Source organism: Mizuhopecten yessoensis, unplaced genomic scaffold (assembly GCF_002113885.1).
Source record: "Mizuhopecten yessoensis strain PY_sf001 unplaced genomic scaffold, ASM211388v2 scaffold716333, whole genome shotgun sequence".
Lineage (NCBI taxonomy): Eukaryota > Metazoa > Mollusca > Bivalvia > Pectinida > Pectinidae > Mizuhopecten > Mizuhopecten yessoensis.
This window is the reverse complement of record NW_018480064.1, coordinates 492,584-510,696: the sequence shown is the minus strand read 5'-3', so window position 1 is coordinate 510,696 and position 18,113 is coordinate 492,584. Positions and strand designations below refer to the sequence as shown.

General features: G+C 36.2%; 1 protein-coding gene across 1 annotated transcript; it reads right to left on the bottom strand.

Annotated features, from left to right (window-relative positions):
• Window positions 1-7,310: 7,310 nt before the first annotated feature.
• LOC110443228 (peptidyl-prolyl cis-trans isomerase B-like) lies at window positions 7,311-13,542 on the bottom strand. Its single transcript, XM_021487310.1, has 4 exons — window positions 13,390-13,542; window positions 9,552-9,753; window positions 8,877-8,996; window positions 7,311-8,581 (listed from the first exon to the last, which is right to left on the bottom strand). Exons 1-4 carry the CDS (start codon window positions 13,444-13,446, stop codon window positions 8,346-8,348), a joined length of 615 nt encoding a protein of 204 aa, XP_021342985.1. The 5' UTR covers window positions 13,447-13,542; the 3' UTR covers window positions 7,311-8,345.
• Between the last annotated feature and the right edge of the window lie 4,571 nt (window positions 13,543-18,113).

Here is an 18,113-nt window from a genome sequence, read left to right as displayed (position 1 = left end):
TTTATGGTCATCATTTATCTGTCTTGAAATCCTGATTATAAAAGATATGTACTACTTTGTTGTGACAAAGAACCTCCATTCTAAATGTTCTTCACGAAAAATGCTACAACAGCTAAGGAATAAGAAGGGAATGGAAGTTAGTTTTCCCTTTCCCCCTAGTATTTCCCATTCTGCTTGCTGGTTTGGTGCCAAAACGTTAACTTTATAGCATTACATTTGATATTTGGAAGGAAAGTAAGTTAATTCCACATTCAGTGTCCAGGTATAAACCAAGACATTACTCAATTTTTTCCACCGTCGACTGTCAACTATCGGTCTCGAGTTCAAAACAATTATCGTGCTCTAATCGACAGTATCTCCACTCAAAACAACGTACTATCCCCTAAATATACATATGCATTCATTGAAAATTGACAATGTACATGTATTATGACAATACACAAAGATGAAATTCAAACCATAATTATATTGCAAAGTGCGGGTTGACTCTGGAGTTAACTCCCCTTTGCGTCTCTACGCAAGTGAAAAACTGTTTTGAGGTCACGAGGTTTTTGGATTAAACGATAAAGGAATAATACAGATACCGATGATACCTTAATCGTTTTTGGAAAGAAACCTGAAGTGCCAGTAATTGCTTCATGCTGATATAAGTATCACTAGCAGGGTATCATCAGATGTATCACTGACGAAGCCAAAGCACAAAACTTTAATCGACTAATGAACTATTAAATGTGGTCTAGTTAACTCAGAAATATACACACTGATTCTGTACAGAAGGTAGAGAAACTATGACTTACACTTACTCTAGGAATGCAGTTATGTTTTAAATCCTTCTCAGTGATATTCAGCGATTCAGTTGTAGAAGGTCGCATAGTACAATTGTCTACTACATACAGTACTGTAATGATAGGTATATATTATTGTGAAAAGAGAGAAAACTCGGAAGAAATATTAGTAGGGAACGCATACATGGTGTATTGCAAGGGTATTGAAAAAAAATCCAGAAAAGTACACATTAAGAAAACCAGAAAGAACACGTTTGAAGAATTGGATGTTTGTGTAAATCAGAAATACCACGGATAGCATAGAACAACAGAGAGACTACTGGAGCTGTTTGTGCCGGTTCCACATTGTACTATTTTTTTTTTTTTTGGCAACGACAACCTTACTGTCAATCCACACATGTTCAGACAGAGACCGGGATACTAGTATTGTCTATACGTATATGTTATGCATTGAATGTATGTTGTCACAAAAAAAAATATACATCTTCGGAATTCGGTATGATTCTCTGTGCCTTTACACGGAATTAGATTATCTAAGTCCGTGGTTTTAGGCAACCCAAACCGTCTGCACTCGTAGAAACATGCAAAATTTCACCTGTTCTTGGGAATTCGAAATTTGGATTGATATTGCGTTTGTCTGAAAAAGTTCATCAATGCGGTTGAATTTTGTTAAAACTATACCAAAATATAGTCTAGTGATATCTTTGATCCCATATATTTAGTTGCAAATCTGTTAGTTAAGCCGGATTTTTATGAAGAATGACTGCAAAAAAACTGCATTTTACTATTAGCTTATCTCCATCTAGTTTCGAATCAGACATCAAAGTGATCAAATTTTAAGGGTTATTTTTTGGATAGTCTACCGTTTGTTGTGTGCAACAATAGATGTATAAATAAGAGTTGCGTCCCTTGAACTGTCATCTCAAAGTAAAGCGCGATTTCTTTCGTGAGGTTAATATTTTTTCCTTTAAAATGCCAGAAATGGTCTGCCTTACACAATTGAAGGATATTCTGTGTCACTACTAATTAAGATCTAGAGTACAGCATTTACTTAATTATATAGGAATCAATGTCTCGATTTCTTTCGACATCGTCATTTATGACAATGATTGCCCGGTACATTCTGCTTTGTGGTAATTGACTACTATGGAAGTTTTATAATTTTTCGCTTTTGTACTGTTGGCTCTTCTTCCATGTGTACAGGTAGATCGATTGTTTAATAGTATAATTGCCAATTGGAGGTAACCTGTTAGCACAGAGACCTAGCTCATTGCTAATTATAACTGGTAATGGGCGATTTTAATGCTCACTTGTCAAAAAGTTATGGTATGAAAAACCATAGTGTAGCGAATGAGAGGGGACTTATTATAGAAAAAATTATACAAGATCATCATTTGATATCTGCTAACTCCCAAAGCTGGTCAGGTGGGCCAAATTACACATACATATCTGGTGATTGGTGATCACGTATCTATGATCGACCATATACTTGTCGAAAAATCCAATATCGACCTTGTAGATTCCTGTCATATATGTGGTGACCATTTTCTAAATATGTCTGACCACCGACCGATACAGCTTACATTTCGAATGAATTGTCATAAACGTGATTATCCATTGCTAGATTCGGCTATTAACTGGAAAAAAGTAACGGAGGAACACATAAACACATATAAACAACGATAAGATAACAAATACAAGTTCCGGCTGTTATCGCTGAGATTGCTAAAATAATGACTTGCTGCAAAATTATCGTTTCCTACAAAACGGTACAGACATTATTTGAAACCGTATTGGAACTATAATAATGTGAAATCTCTACATACTAATATGAGATATATGCGGTCTTTATGGATCGATGAAGGACCTACACAAACTATAAAACCGCGAAGAGATCATTTCGAAATGAATTAAAACTCGTTCGTTAACAGTACCAAAGGGAACAGTTTGAACAACTTGGCAGAACTCGACACCGGAACATTTTTTAAAGCTATACGTACAAAGAGGAATGTAAGTAAAAACGCTTCCTCGTATGAATTACTGGTTAATGGAAAGATTACTCTGATTCTGATATTTTGAGAGAAGCATGGTATGAACATTTTCGTAATTTATCAAGTCCTCTCAATGAACCACACTTTGATGACGAGTTCAAGAAACGCATTGAACGCATGGTCGACCGTATGTACGTTAATAGTTTTAACAATAATGACGGTATTTGTGACGACCCCATTACAGTTTTGGAAGTCAAACAGGCTATTAGAGATATGAATAGTGGAAAAGCCGGTGGACACGATGGGATAGTTCTAGAACATATAAGATATGTTAGTTGTAATGTGCTTAACTCAATTGTTGCATGTTTTAATGACATAACAGAAAGGGAGCCATACCCTGAACTTTTCAAATTTGGTATAGTAATTACTCTTTTTAAAGGTGGTAAGCGAGATCGGTTGCTAATGGATAATTACAGGGACATAACTCTTACACCGATCTTGCAAAAGTTACTGGAAAAGGTTTTATTCTCTAGAATCTTAAAGCAGTGTAATGTCATACAGTTTCCCCATAAGCTTCAACAAGGTTTCAGGGAGCACTGTGGAAGTATCACGGCAGCATTCACCGTAAAGGAATCTATTTCATACTATATAGAAAGAAAATCAAAAGTGTTCGCTGCCTTGCTTGATAATCAAAAAGCATTTAATAGTGTGTGGTTAAACGGTCTAATGTACAAATTATACAATTTAGGTTTCAATGGCAAGTTTTGGAGGCTATTATTTGATTCATTTACCAATGTGACGTCATCTGTGTGGGTTTTTTTTTTTATGGTAAACGTAGTAATACGTACCCAATAGGCCAGGGGGTAGGTCAAGGTCGAGTGGTATCCGCATGGTGTTATCTGGTAATGATCAATGATCTTGCTGTTGAGCTAGAAAATCGGAATTTCGGGTTAAAAGTTAAAGATATACACATACCCTGTGTTTTGTTAGCAGATGATACGTTACTTTTATCCGCGTCGCTTTCTCTTCTTCAAAAACAGTTAGACATTGTATATTATTACTCTGCTATGTGGCGCTTTAAGTATAACTCTGTGAAAAGTTCTTTTATGATATTCGATCGCTCACGTCGATCGAAATCAGAGCAACGTAGTAAAATATCTTGTTCTCTTGGATAAGTGGCTATCCACGTACTATACAGAAACTTATGCTGGGATATTCTTTACATGTAAACTAAAATCAGACAGTGGTATTACCGAGTCCTGTGTGAAAGGAAGGAAAAGATTAAACTATCTTATTGGTATAGGCATTCACGCTAATGGACTTAATCCTGTAACTAGTTTTAATACAGTAAAATCTGTTGTTTATCCATGTATCTATATGGAAGCGAACTTTGGAACGTTTATACCAATAAATCTGTTGAAGAATTAGAACTCACTCATAGATATGTCTGTAGGCGTTGTACTGGACTACCGAAAACGTCATCAACTGCTGTAACTTCACAATGTTTAGGAGTTTTCAACATCTGGAGTGAGATAGAAATTGAAAAACTGCTATTTTGTAATAAGTTATGTTTAGGAAATGTAAAGTTTGTATGGAAGTCCTTGTTTATTATTAGATTATGTCAGTTCATGTTTGGCGAACTGTCCGCTGTACAAATAGGATTTATTCCAGATGTGTTCAACATCATAAAAAAGTTTAATATAGAATCATTTTTAATTGACTTTTTAAACAACATATTTGTACCTCCAAAATTATGCTGGAAACGTTTTATTAAAAGATTTTTTACAGATTTCTATCATATACAGTTTACAAAAGCGGAATTGCTTCGTTATTCTGCCATACACAGTTATCAGGGAATCAACCCCATTTTAGAACTGAGTACCAAGCAAAAATCGCATAAATGCATGTGGCAGTTAATAGAGCTAATGAAATATTCATTTATATTTGAACGCGATATTGTATTATGTAAACTTTGTGGTAAATCTACTGCTGTTATTGTTTTTCATTTTCTGCTTGAGTATCCGAAATTGTTTGAAAAGCGTGACTTAATGATGGATGGTGTGGTGAATGCTTTAGAAGTTCCCTCCTATATTTCATTTCCAAATATAGAGGATGAAAACCAATGCAGTTTCTTATTAGGATATCGTGTGAATATACTACTAGAAGACTACGAGTGGGAAAATATGATGATCAATATGTCAATTAATCTAGAAAGAATGGTGTGTGAGATTGACACGTTATTGTAACTCTCTTCCTTTTTCTATTGATGAACGCTATCTTTATGTAATTTGAAATGTAAACATATATGTATGTATTGATTGACTTTAATCTCTTGTAAAAGAGGAAATAAATAATGTCTGTCTGTCTGTCTGTCTGACCTTTTAATGCAGAGAGACAGTCAGTTTTTATTTGAATCAAAAGTTTTGATTATCAGACAGAAAAAAAGAAAATATTCAATAAAATCCATTAATAATTTTAATATTTTCCGGTGTCCTATTTTCAGTAGCTGCAGGCCCATTTCTCGTTGTCCTCCTCTACGTCTTAATGTTAATTTATGTGCTGGCTTGTGACTGGACTAATACAAAGGCCAATGAGATGTGGACACATAGCTATGATGGTTATATTCCGTGTTTTTACCAACCAGTGCTAAAAAACCGGCCATATAATTAAGGCTTCCGTAGTGTAGCCTTATATGTTAAAGAAACACTGGTTTTCCATGAGTTGAGTATAGTCAGCACAAATATGGAGGTTGTGGGTGTCGTAATAAAATTGCATGACAAATCCGTCAGTATCATAACCATATATAATATACATGTAACTAGTAAACTAAAAGACTATACCGAACTCAATAAATACATTAATACGCCATATATATTGTGTGGTGCTTTTAACAGTCATCATACTTTATGGAGAGGAACCAGATGTGATTCAAAAGGAAATGTCTTATATGAATATATTAATACCTCTAACATAACTTTATTAAATGAGGGATCTGGTACGAGAGTTGCTCTAGATATATCACCTATAGACCTAACAATGGTTTCACCGGACATATCGGCTAAATGTTTATACAGTGTTTATGATGACAATTTTGATACTGATCACTATCCAATTATTATAAAATATAGATGTATGCCTACTATAACTTTTACAAATAAAAAGCCCAAGTGGAATTTAGCAAAAGCTAACTGGGAGGGCTACACGTCATCCAATGCAAGGGAGATAACTCCAGCACTCCTAAGTGAAAATAAGAAACAACCCATGAAAAGCTCGTAAATGGTATTTTAAACATTGCTACTGATTGTATTCCTATTCAGCAGAAAAAGTCTGTTGATAAATCTGCTGTACCGTGGTGGAACAGGGAGTGTTCACGTGTTGTACGTGATAAGCGCAGAGCTTATAATAAGGCACGAAGAAGTTTTAATCAAGAGTCATTTACAGGTTTACAGGCGGAAAAGGGACCACTCTAAAAAAGGTTATTAATGATACCAAAGAAAGTTACTGGAAAGATTATTGTACCAATATAGATACAGATAATTTTATGAACAAAGTATGGAGAATATGAGAAATGTCAATACAAGTAAACAAATACCAGCTTTACTGGACCCCTCCTATAATAACTATGTGCCCGATACTATCACAAAATGTAACCTTTTTGAAGCATCTTTCTTATCAGTAAGTAAAACATCTAATTACAGACCTTAGTGTGGTGTTATTATTGCTGTGAACAAACGTCAACGAATGTCTTTTCATGCATCATAACGTGATGTTACCCAAATAGAAAAAAAATCCAATGTATGAGGCAGTATTTTTATCTTTCGATACCATTAAATTGTAACTATATAGAAAGAAACTTTTCTTCGTAAAAGTGATTCAGTTGGAGTAGCGTCACGTTATAATTTTCAAGGAAACTTGTGAAACGTTATGTTTTTAAACTTTCGACAGTTGATTGTGCTGACAATTAGAATTAACTAGTTAAAACCATATTTCCAATTGAGAGAAGACATACCACTTCCAACGAGTTATTCCCCTTTAAATGAATCAAATACCAACAAAAGATTCACGGATTTCAGATTCAATTGCAACTTAATCATCAACTTGATTCTGAAAAATAAGTACAGACTTGTCCTCAAAAAGTGCCGAGATAACAAAGTGCCGAGGCGTCTATGTAACGACTTCACCAGGTGCCGAGGCGTCCAAGTACCGACTTCGCCAGGTGCCGAGGCGTCCAAGTACCGACTTCGCCAGGTGCCGAGGCGTCCAAGTACCGACTTCGCCAGGTGCCGAGGCGTCCAAGTACCGACTTCGCCAGGTGCCGAGGCGTCCAAGTACCGACTTCGCCAGGTGCCGAGGCGTCCAAGTACCGACTTCGCCAGGTGCCGAGGCGTCCAAGTACCGACTTCGCCAGGTGCCGAGGCGTCCAAGTACCGACTTCACCAGGTGCCGAGGCGTCTATGAATCGTCACAACAAAGGAGTACATATCCTATATAACCAGGATTTCAACACTAATTAATGATGACCATAAATCAAAAATAGCAAAATTTGATTTTATTGCAAACAATATCTTCTTGTGTATACATATATAAAACAATAAACGAGTACTGTATGAACACAACTCGTCAAAAGTACTGTTTTGATTGATAGCGAGTAAACAAAAACCTACGTAACAACAATAGTTTATGTTTGTGTAAAAATACTTGGTGCTTGAAAGAAACTCACTGAGTAAAATGATGTACACATGTAGGTAAAGTGATGGGATGAAATTAAAATAAATTGTTTTGCTTGCTCCTGTGCTGTGCAATCAAAACTTCCATCTAGGGAAGTCAGAAAGAGGCTGGTGGCTGAGGGGAAAAAAATGTAAATTTTTAAGACGTTTTCAGTTAAACATTTGGGAAAACATGTATTTTAAGACATTTTTATGAGTTTTTTATTTTTATCTAAACAGGTACGACAAAGGTGGATCTTTTCACAGAATGCTTGGAATGATTTTGGATTTGAGGTCGATAAGAGTTATTTCCCTTTTTGGCGACTGAGGCCTCCTCGCATAGGGGACATCCCAATCTTACGACTGAAAAAACATGCACAATCTCCGTGTCCAGCATAGTGACCACATTATCAAAGTGTTAAAATAATCCCTCCTTCTTTAATATCAGGCGATCATCAGTTGTGTCAGTATATTTTTGCACACTCGCATCTACCCATGTAATGGACGGTTTAACCCACGCGAACTTTTCAAGGGAGATAACTCCCTCTTAACAACTATTAACAAAATTATAAAACTAAAGAACAATATAAAATGAATATAATCTCAATGAAACAATAGCCAGGGACTTCAAAATAAACTTTTCCGTAGATACATTTTGATTTAGGTACAGAGGTATTTATACATTAATCAATAATTTTACTTCATATTTCCAGATCTTTATCCACATACTGACATCACATACACGTTTACCAGCCTCAAATACATCTACATCATCGACCAAGTCTCTTCCATGTTTAAAAACTCATTTTCTTTAAAAGAACCATTTTTAACTTGAGTTGTGCTAATTTGTTTTGAATTATTTGTCAGTCAACAGGTCCTGTTTCTACATCAAATGGAGAGTCCACGTCAATGACTCCAGATTCCGAAATGATTACATCTGAGTAAGGTTTGTCGCGGGCGTCCACATCGGTGTCAAGGTTTTCTATCTTTCTGACCACATTCATACCCTCCAGAATCTTCCCGAAAACAACATGCTTTCCGTCCAACCATTTGGTTGCTTTGCACGTGATGAAAAATTGGGATCCATTTGTGTCAACTCCTAAAACACAAATACGTGTATTTGTAAATGTTATGAATTTGTGATTAAAAGTTATTATAAATAACATTAATAATTGATAATAATAAAATAAATAATTGTTCAACTTCAAAGGTAATAATAATAACATCAATTTCACACTAACGCAAGGAAACGGAAATACCATTTGTACAAAGAGTTACCATAGTCTGGCCAAGTAAGATTAACCCAGAGGTCCCCAACGCTGACAATGTCTCAACACATGGATCTTAAGGGTATTTTAGAAATAAGGGTAAATAACAGAAGACATGGTATGTACCTGCGTTTGCCATGCTGACCCATCCAGCTCCATAGTGGGCAAGTTTAAAGTTCTCATCGGCGAAATATTTCCCGTAAATACTCTTACTTCCGGTTCCGTCACCCGCGGAGAAATCTCCACCTGGTTGTAGAAAACAATCGAATTAGTACATTCCTTCGATCAATTATTAAACAAGAAGAGCACGATAAATGTAAAATGTCAGTAAACAATAAACACAGAAATAGTGACACGTTCCGGAGAGTTTGGATTCCGGTAAATGTAGTGGTTGCCTGTTGGATACATATTTCACAATGTGACAAAATACTGTTAATTTACACGTGCAAAACATGAGAGAAAGTGATGAAGCCTTCTGCAAAACATTATCTTTTTACAATTTCACAGTGCTCGATAACAACATACGGCATGAAGTCGTCAGCGTAAAGTCAATTTATCAAGCTTGATGTCTTGTTAATAAAAGCGTATATAGACAGATCAGCCGTTTCTCTTAGTGTTTTATTTTCTGATATCTAAACCCGAGGGGCCGATTGATTTAAATATGTTCTATTAAAATGCTTCGTTCCTGTTGTTATTACGTCAAAAACATTGTTAAGATATTCAGCACAAGAAAAAAACATTTAACCAAGCATTCAAGACTAATATGACGTCATCAAAATAATGACGTCAGAGAGAACGTACCTTGGATCATGAAGTCTTTAATCACACGGTGGAACTTGCTTCCTTTGTAGCCGTAACCATTAGCGTGACTGGCCAATTGGACGAAGTTCTCTGTTGTCAGGGGAACTGTATCTCCAAACAGACCGAATACGATCCGCCCAGCCTCCTCGCCATCAATTGTGATGTCGAAATACACTTTATTCGTAATGGTCAAGTCACCTCCCTGTGTAATGGGAAAAACATCAGGATGACATTTACATAAAATAAAAAGAAGGCAAATCGTGGTGTTTTTTTTTCTCTCCTTTGCAATTTATTCGAATAATTGCTTGAACCTGGATTGGAAAATTTGAGTTCTGTCCATCGTTTAATTGAAATGTTTTTGCATGTGAATAATACTTTATTGATATAACAGACTTAAACATATCTCGTATTGATTCTATTTAATTAATTATATTAATTGAAAATAGCTTTTATGTGGTTGCCCATTGCAATACATGTTGGGCTTACTGGTCTAAATACGTGTCTGGTATTTTTTATCATTAAAACTTGCTGTAGTCATGCATTGTGTCATAGTAAGAACTCGGCGTGAAGTTTACCAGCACCAAGCTAGAGAGATGATCATCCTCCAATGGTATTCACCGGCCAATGAGTCATGCAACAACAGTATACAGTTTAAAACGAGAGATGTTTTCTCTGGAAAAGAGAGAGATACCAGAAGTTATCATCGGAGACAGGAAAAAACAATGAATTACCTCCCTTTACCAAAACGCTACGCCTCTTTTTTCTTTGCCACGCTATTTAATTCATTCACCCCCGAAATTTCATAATGAACGGTAAGAGTTCGAAGGTGCCTTCAGGAGTGATTAACAATCACATAAAATAAGCATATAAATGACATAACGTGACTATTGTTGATTTACCGAGTAGTAATGATACGTCATTGACAATAATATAGGTTAAATAATAAGTGGCGGATCCAGCGGTGTTGTCCTAGTTGCCCGGGAAACACCTTTTTTTCTATGTCCGAAAATAATCTGCACCAAGGTTTTTGAAGATTTTCCTCTTTTCATATTGGATTTTCTTCTAATATCAAACATCCCTTGAACTTTGATTTTCTCTGGCTTCCCCTTGCCAGCAGTTTGAATAAATATATATGCCTAAGGGTGTTGCCCAAACAAGGAGTCCACTACTTGTACTCTAAACAATAGGAGATTAATCCTCTATTGTCTATATAATAGTAGGGTTTCCAGATAGGTCAGTGGTCAAGGCTCACCGGACTGACTCTACCTAATCGTATTGTTATAATATCACGGTGTGGTGATCATCCTGTCTGTTGGGAGAGTTCAATTCAATTCATTTATTGACTTTGAGCTTTACAGCTCATCAGTATGTACACAATACATATAAATACAGTGGCAGACACTGCAATAACGCAGTGGAGAATGGACAAAAAATGCATGTAGAGGACTATACCATCTGTTGGAATTAGGTTCATAGGTGAAGTGTTATTTTAAAAGTAGAGTCCATTTCATGAGAGATAAACCTGTATTTTCACATATGGTTTCATGATTATACCAACTAAAAAATATAAAATTCAAAGACAATAAAGCACCCTCCTTAGCATCACTTTATCAGGTGTATAATAACCAATATTAGCATAAAAGCCTAGCATGTATATCCTTTTCATTAGGTGTTGCCCTTGTAGGCGTACAAATTCACAATAAACGACAAACAGTTAAATCATAATTCATATTGATGACAAAATAAATCAATATTCAATTGCTCAAATGCTCGCCTTAACTACAAGCACATTAAGTACATAACATAAACATCAACATTTTAATCAAAAACCAACATTTTACCATTGTTTAAATACTTTAAGAGAATTTGTTAACACCCGCTCCGCTCGGCCATCACAAAATATAAATACACTATGTTATAAAATACAACCTGGAATAATACCGCAAAATCAGAAAACTATTCTATGCCTCATTCCATCTGTTTGACAATAGAAATAATGTCCGAAAAATTCTTGCTTTCTACGCTCGGTAGTGCTTGAAATAGTTAAGTATTACATCTTGAGAAGAAGAAAAAATCGCATCACTACGCTCGGCAAAGAAATTATTACTGTCACTTTCTCAGAAATAATGAAGTTCTATATATATTTTGGCGCCAGAAAGTAGTATACATGTCCAACCGACAAGGCGATTCTAACATATCAGTTAGAGATGTAGATATGTGCAAAAATTTGTCTTTTTCTGATGTTAAAATTTTGTACATAAACCCAAAATTAATTCCTGGGTCCTCCCTGATAATAACAGCCCTCCTCCCGACCCCCAACAGCTACGCAATTTCATCCAGAAAAAATATCCGCAGGGGGTTATTGCCCCCTCCCCATCAGACTTCCGGCCGTGTGTGATATATAATCCTCGTAACTCGGCTTGACCTCTGACCACATGGTATCCGATTATCCACGATTAAATAGACAAGACTTTGAAAACGAACCAAGCTTTTCAAAGCTTTGTTAGCTTACAAGTCGCATTAAAAAAAAATAATAATATCAATTTCTATGCATTTAAAAGTATAAAATTGACATAGATGGAACGCCCTTTACACATAGATAGTTGATAGTTGAGTGTTTTGAAAAGACACTTTTAGTGGCACATAAGTATTCGTGTAAGGGGAAATGTGTAGTTTTCAATAATCTAACGAGGCTTATAACAATAAATAGATCTGATAATTTGTTACAGATAAGCTTATGTTCGGACCTAAACTGATGTGTGAAGAACCCCTACCCTTTATACCAGACATTTTTTTTACCGAAGATTTATCTAAGAATTTATCTTAACCAGGGTCTATTATTACTCTGAACGCATAGGGTTTTGTCCAAACATAGCTGAATTGTAACAAATTCTCAAGTTCCGGTATTATTTACAGTGCTTGTGCAGGGAACCGAAGCCGAGCTATCTCTCTATATAATGTCCCCGCCTGACACACTCGTTGTACAGTGCTGCATGATCCCTTTCAAGATTTTTTAAAGATTTTTATTTCACTCAGACACACATAATATGTGTAACAAGAGGGCATGTATATATAACATAGTTTGAGTGCATGACAGGCAAACATTCTATTTTATAGCATGTTACATAATTTTATATATACGTGTAGTTACATACAAATAATTCAGTGTTCAACTTTTATAAAATGTCACTAGCAAACAAAAGAAAAACTAGAATAGAGACACTGAAGTACTTTTGTTAATTTTTGAACAAATAAGCTTACACCTTTTAACAATTTCACTGACACACTCGTGATCGTTAATTTGAAATTTACTTATTTCAACAGAGGGAACTAATAAACCTTAGCAGACTACCTTTATACACTATACATTGGGATGTAGTATATCCGAATTGTGTGCACGTTTAAAAATAGACTGTAATAAATATAAGTACACTGTGATGCCCGGACTGGTCACGGACAAAGGCGGGCCTGTAACTTACACACGTTTTTCTCACGCTACTCAGCGTCTTTGCACACGTAGACTGGCCACGTATACAACTATGAGTACCATCTCCTCCTTTGGGCACGACTTTTGAAATATATACTGACTGGGTTTGGCATATTTAGGAAAAGCAGCGAACAAGTTGAGGAGTAGCTCATGTGACTTCAGTATTTTTGTTTATAAATATAAAATAGAAATCATACAAGAGTTTATTCCATTTGGCAGTAGATATGAAATATATGAAATATATCATCTATGTTGCAGATTTCCACAAGTTCGTGGTTCACTTCTCCTGATACCAAAGTTATACAAAAAGTTTCAAACTTCACAATGTAAAGACAACATAACAATAGTTACCTGTACAAATTTCAGAAGGGTCAGTCCAACGACAACCAGCATTTGTAAGACGTCCATGATGTTCCACTTCAAGCTTGAGAATATCAGCCTCTGCAGTGCCACGTAGAAGATATAGATGTGCCGAAAAGTAGAAACGTCTTGCCACGGGGTAAGTCGTAAACTAGACGAGGTCCTAACTTACGGAGGGGGTATGAGCCTTATGGGGGGCCACACAGGGGGGAATGTAAGACAACACCAACACTGGAAGTAAATGTGCAAATAATAATTCTGACTTACGTATTCTTTTTGACTCTGAATCTGACACCCCCGGGGTTCCTCACACCAAGTCCCCTCCCAACAGTTACGGACAGTGATATAGTACCGGTAGTAACAGTGACACTCGAAGTTTATCAGTCACGCCTATAATCAGGTCACTTTTATTAAATATGTTTCCATTAAAGACAATCCTTGTAGTCTATAGACCCCATCTATAACACACCTTTTTAACTGAATTATGATTTACTATAAAATAATTAAGCTGAGTTTATTTCCGATACAGGATATCTTCAGATCATCTACATCAGACTCAACATATTACAACAATATATGTGACATTTTATATGGATCCTTGATATACCTCAAATCTGTGACTTATATGATAGTTCCCGTGTTTCCAAATTCTGTTCAAATCTATTTTTTAAAAGTATTTCAGCTATTTCCCTTGTAAGTCCCAAATAAAGGGCCACACAGTCCTATAAAAACATAACCACATGTATGTATGTATGAATCAAAGTACTTCCTGTGTCCGCATGCCATATGCAATACAATTTATATACACATACGCACGTGAGTCAACACGAAATGGCCAACACTTACGCCTTTTGCGTGTTTCGAATTGTACATCTTGTTATTAATAAATAATGTAACGTTGCAAAATGTCTGATTATTTATTCAATATGACTGACATCATAAGTAACTAACTTCTGAATTTCCTCTCTTTTTGAAACTATTTGTTAATCCTCTGTAGGTGGTTCTCAAATAATCGTCAAATCAATACCGCCGTCCCTCCCTGCTATGGTCGAGGAGGCCCCCCGCCACGATTGTCCGGTCCGTTGGATCTCTCTAGTCTATGACGTCTTCTGATTTTGTAGTGTCATCTTGCATGGTAAATTAGTAACAATCTCACTACACATCCGGATTTGACGCAACGTCAATCCGAAAAAAACATTTGTCTATGTTCTTTTCGAATGATACTGTGACGACCATTAATGAGACACGCTTGGCAGTCCTGGAAGAATTCACGGATCAGCTGATGATGGTCCACATTAAGGCCTTGGCCTTATTTTATCCCCGTTTTCAAGAAAGGTATATTCACAGCCATCCCGTTATACGTAACCCAATGTTTCCAAACCTTTATTACAACAATTGAAGGTGTCCCTAATAGAGCTTTGTTTTCTGTCTTAGAAAGGGGATGTTGATTGTACGTTGTCCACCTTTCCCTGGGGTTTTCTGTTAACGTGAATACTTGCACACCTTACCCTGCAGAAGGGGGGAAGCATTTTATATTCAGAAAAAGACAAATTTTTGCACTTATCTAGAACTGATAACTGATAATTGTCATGTCAGTTGTACATGTATACTACTTTCTAGCGCCAAAATATATATAGAACTTCATTCTTTCTGAAGTATATGAGATTGTGACAATTATAATTTCCCTGCCGAGCGGAACGAGTCAAAAAAACATTCTGAAGATGTATTACTAAACTATTTCAAGCACTGCCGAACGTTGGAAGCAAGAAATTATCGGACATTATTTCCATTGTCAAACAGATAGAGTGAGGCGTAGAATAGTTAAAATTATCTGAGTTTGCGGTATTATTCCAGGTTACATTCTATCACGTAGAGTATTTATATTTTATGATGGCCGAGCGGAGCGAGTGTTAACAAATTCTCTAAAAAAATATGGTAAACGTGTAGGTTTTCGGTTAAAATGTTGATATTTGTGTTGGCCTTCATGTGCAATTTATATTTTTTAATTGATATAAAAAATCACTCCTGATCATGTGTACATGAAACCACAGGTGAACATACAGGTTTATCTATCATGAAATTGACTCTACCTTTGAAATAACACTTTACTTATATACCTAATTCCAACAGATGGTATAGTCCTCTCTCAACTGACAGGGTGATCACCACACCGTGATATTATAACAATACGATTAGGTAGAGTCAGTCCGGTGAGCCTTGACCACTGACCTATCTGGAAACCCTACTATTATATAGACAATAGAGGATCTATCTCCTATTGTTTAGAGTACAAGTAGTGGACTCCTCGTTTGGGCAACACCCTTAGGCATATCGATATATATTCAAACTGGCAAGGGGAAGCCATAGAAATTCATAGTTCAAGGGATGGTTGATATTAGAAGGAAATCCCATATGAAATAGGGGAAAATCTTCAAAAACCTTGGTCCAGATTATTTTTGGACACATAAAAAGGGTATTGCCCGGACAACTAGGGCAACACCCCTGGGTCCGCCGGCCTGGGACTTTCTGTTAACGTGAATACTTGCACACATTTCCCTGGCAATTTCTATGATCTTGACCACTTTTCCACCTTTCTCTGGGGATTTCTATAATCGTGACTGTCTTACTCCATCGAACTCGTTTCCGCTTCCGGCCAGTATTAAGGGATGTGACTGGCACCACCTTGGAACTTCCGCATCCCATATTTATCCCGGCAGAGTTTGACCCAAGAAAAAAACATTTGTTGTGATCACTAGGAAAATCTGTGATCACTTGTTGTGATCACTAGGAAAACACGCGTCTTCCCGAAATGCTTTATACTTTGCTACTATGGCGTCATAATGTTGATGGCGTCATAGTTAAATCCTATTCAACCCCTCACAACGCTCCCTGAGTTCTCGAACAGATAATTGACTTATTTTAAATGAAAACTTTCTGCTTTCGTTTATTGTGAATCGCACTTGATGGAACAATATAAGTATTTGGAAGGAAAGTAAGTTAATTCCACATTCAGTGTCCAGGTATAAACCAAAACATTTTGTTTGTGCAACTACTCAAAATTTTCCACCGTCGACTGTCAACTATCGGTTTCGAGTTCAAACAAAATTTCAATTTCTAATCGACAGTAACAACACTTTTGTTGGGTGTTGTTATCTAATTTGAAAAGTAAAAGTTGTTAGTTCTGGAAATTTGGTATGGTCCAAATAAAAATATATTATAATAACTTTCTCTAGGTCGGTGGGTGGGGGATTTCTGGAGTATCCAAAAACACACCCGTACAGTCGCATGCCGAGGTCCTAGTCCAACTATTCTGACGTTTTATCGACTTTTTTCATATCGGTCTGTCGTCGTCGGTTAATCGACGACAGACCGATATGAAAAAGTCGATAAAACGTCAGAATAATTCGGCCTAAGGTCCGAACTGAAGTTACAAGCCGTAATAGGGTGTTCTCATTTCCCCCACGTTTTATAGAACAAATAAAAGTGTTGTTATAGGAAGACAATGGCAAACCGATTATAGTCCGTTTCATACTTACTCTTTATTTATTTATTGATCGATCGATTGCTTGATTGATTGATTGATTGGTTGGTTGATAGGTTTTGTGTCAGCTTTACTGCCGAATAGTTCGGTTATCCAGCAGACGAAGAACAGAAAGGAAAATGAGTAGAAGGGATAAAGTATGGAATGGAGTAAAGAGTAGAAGAGGGGGATAGGTTAGAGAAGGAGCCGTCTATCCTATATAAAATTATATTAACTATATAAGTCTAGTTTTTGTAAGACGGCTCCTATGCCTAATGATGCCTTAACTCGTCGTACAGCATCACTAAGCCTGGACCGGAATTGAGGTACTGTGCCGCCGCCAGCCACACCAGACCCTGCCTATTCTATGAATTTGGCTTGTATATAAAATTTGGAAATACAACTTATGGCAATTACAGATAAGACAAAGACACTCACAAGGACACACTCACACTGACTCGGAAACATCATCCTCATCATCAAGAACACTCACACTAACTTGCACACATCATCCTCATCATCATCATCACATCATCAACATCATCAACATCATCAACATCACATCATTACATCATCAACATCATCATCATATCAGCAACAGCAGCAGCAATCATTTGTCATTCATCATACTCACATTCATACACACGCCAGAACCATTTTTCACCCTCATTCACCCATACAAGACTTATCAATATAATGGTATATTACATAATTTGTATACAATAAACTGATGTAAAACATGTATCTTAACATGACCTGTTCTATTGAAGACCTCTTAATAAATCTGCTCTACTTTTAAACGCTAGTGATAAATACATTCCTAAATTATTAAGTTCTTTTGTGTTTTCGATTGTGAGTAATTGAACAAATTTATACATACTAGGCCTTTTGAAATAATATTTCTTTATGTATTTAGACCGGAGGTCTGAATAGCGATTACATTTAATTATAAAATGAAATTCATCTTCTATATCATTTTCATTACATAAAATACATTTTCTTTCTTCTCTAGGTATCTCTCTGTAACGGCCACGTTCAATAGACAGGTCATGCGCACATAAACGTTACGTATCTTAGAAATATGTTTTAAATAATTAATACTTTCCACTAAATGCTGATATAATACTCCTTTAGAAGAAGAATGAAAAAATGTGGATAAATTTACTTTCTATAATCACTTGGGGTCAAGTGTAAT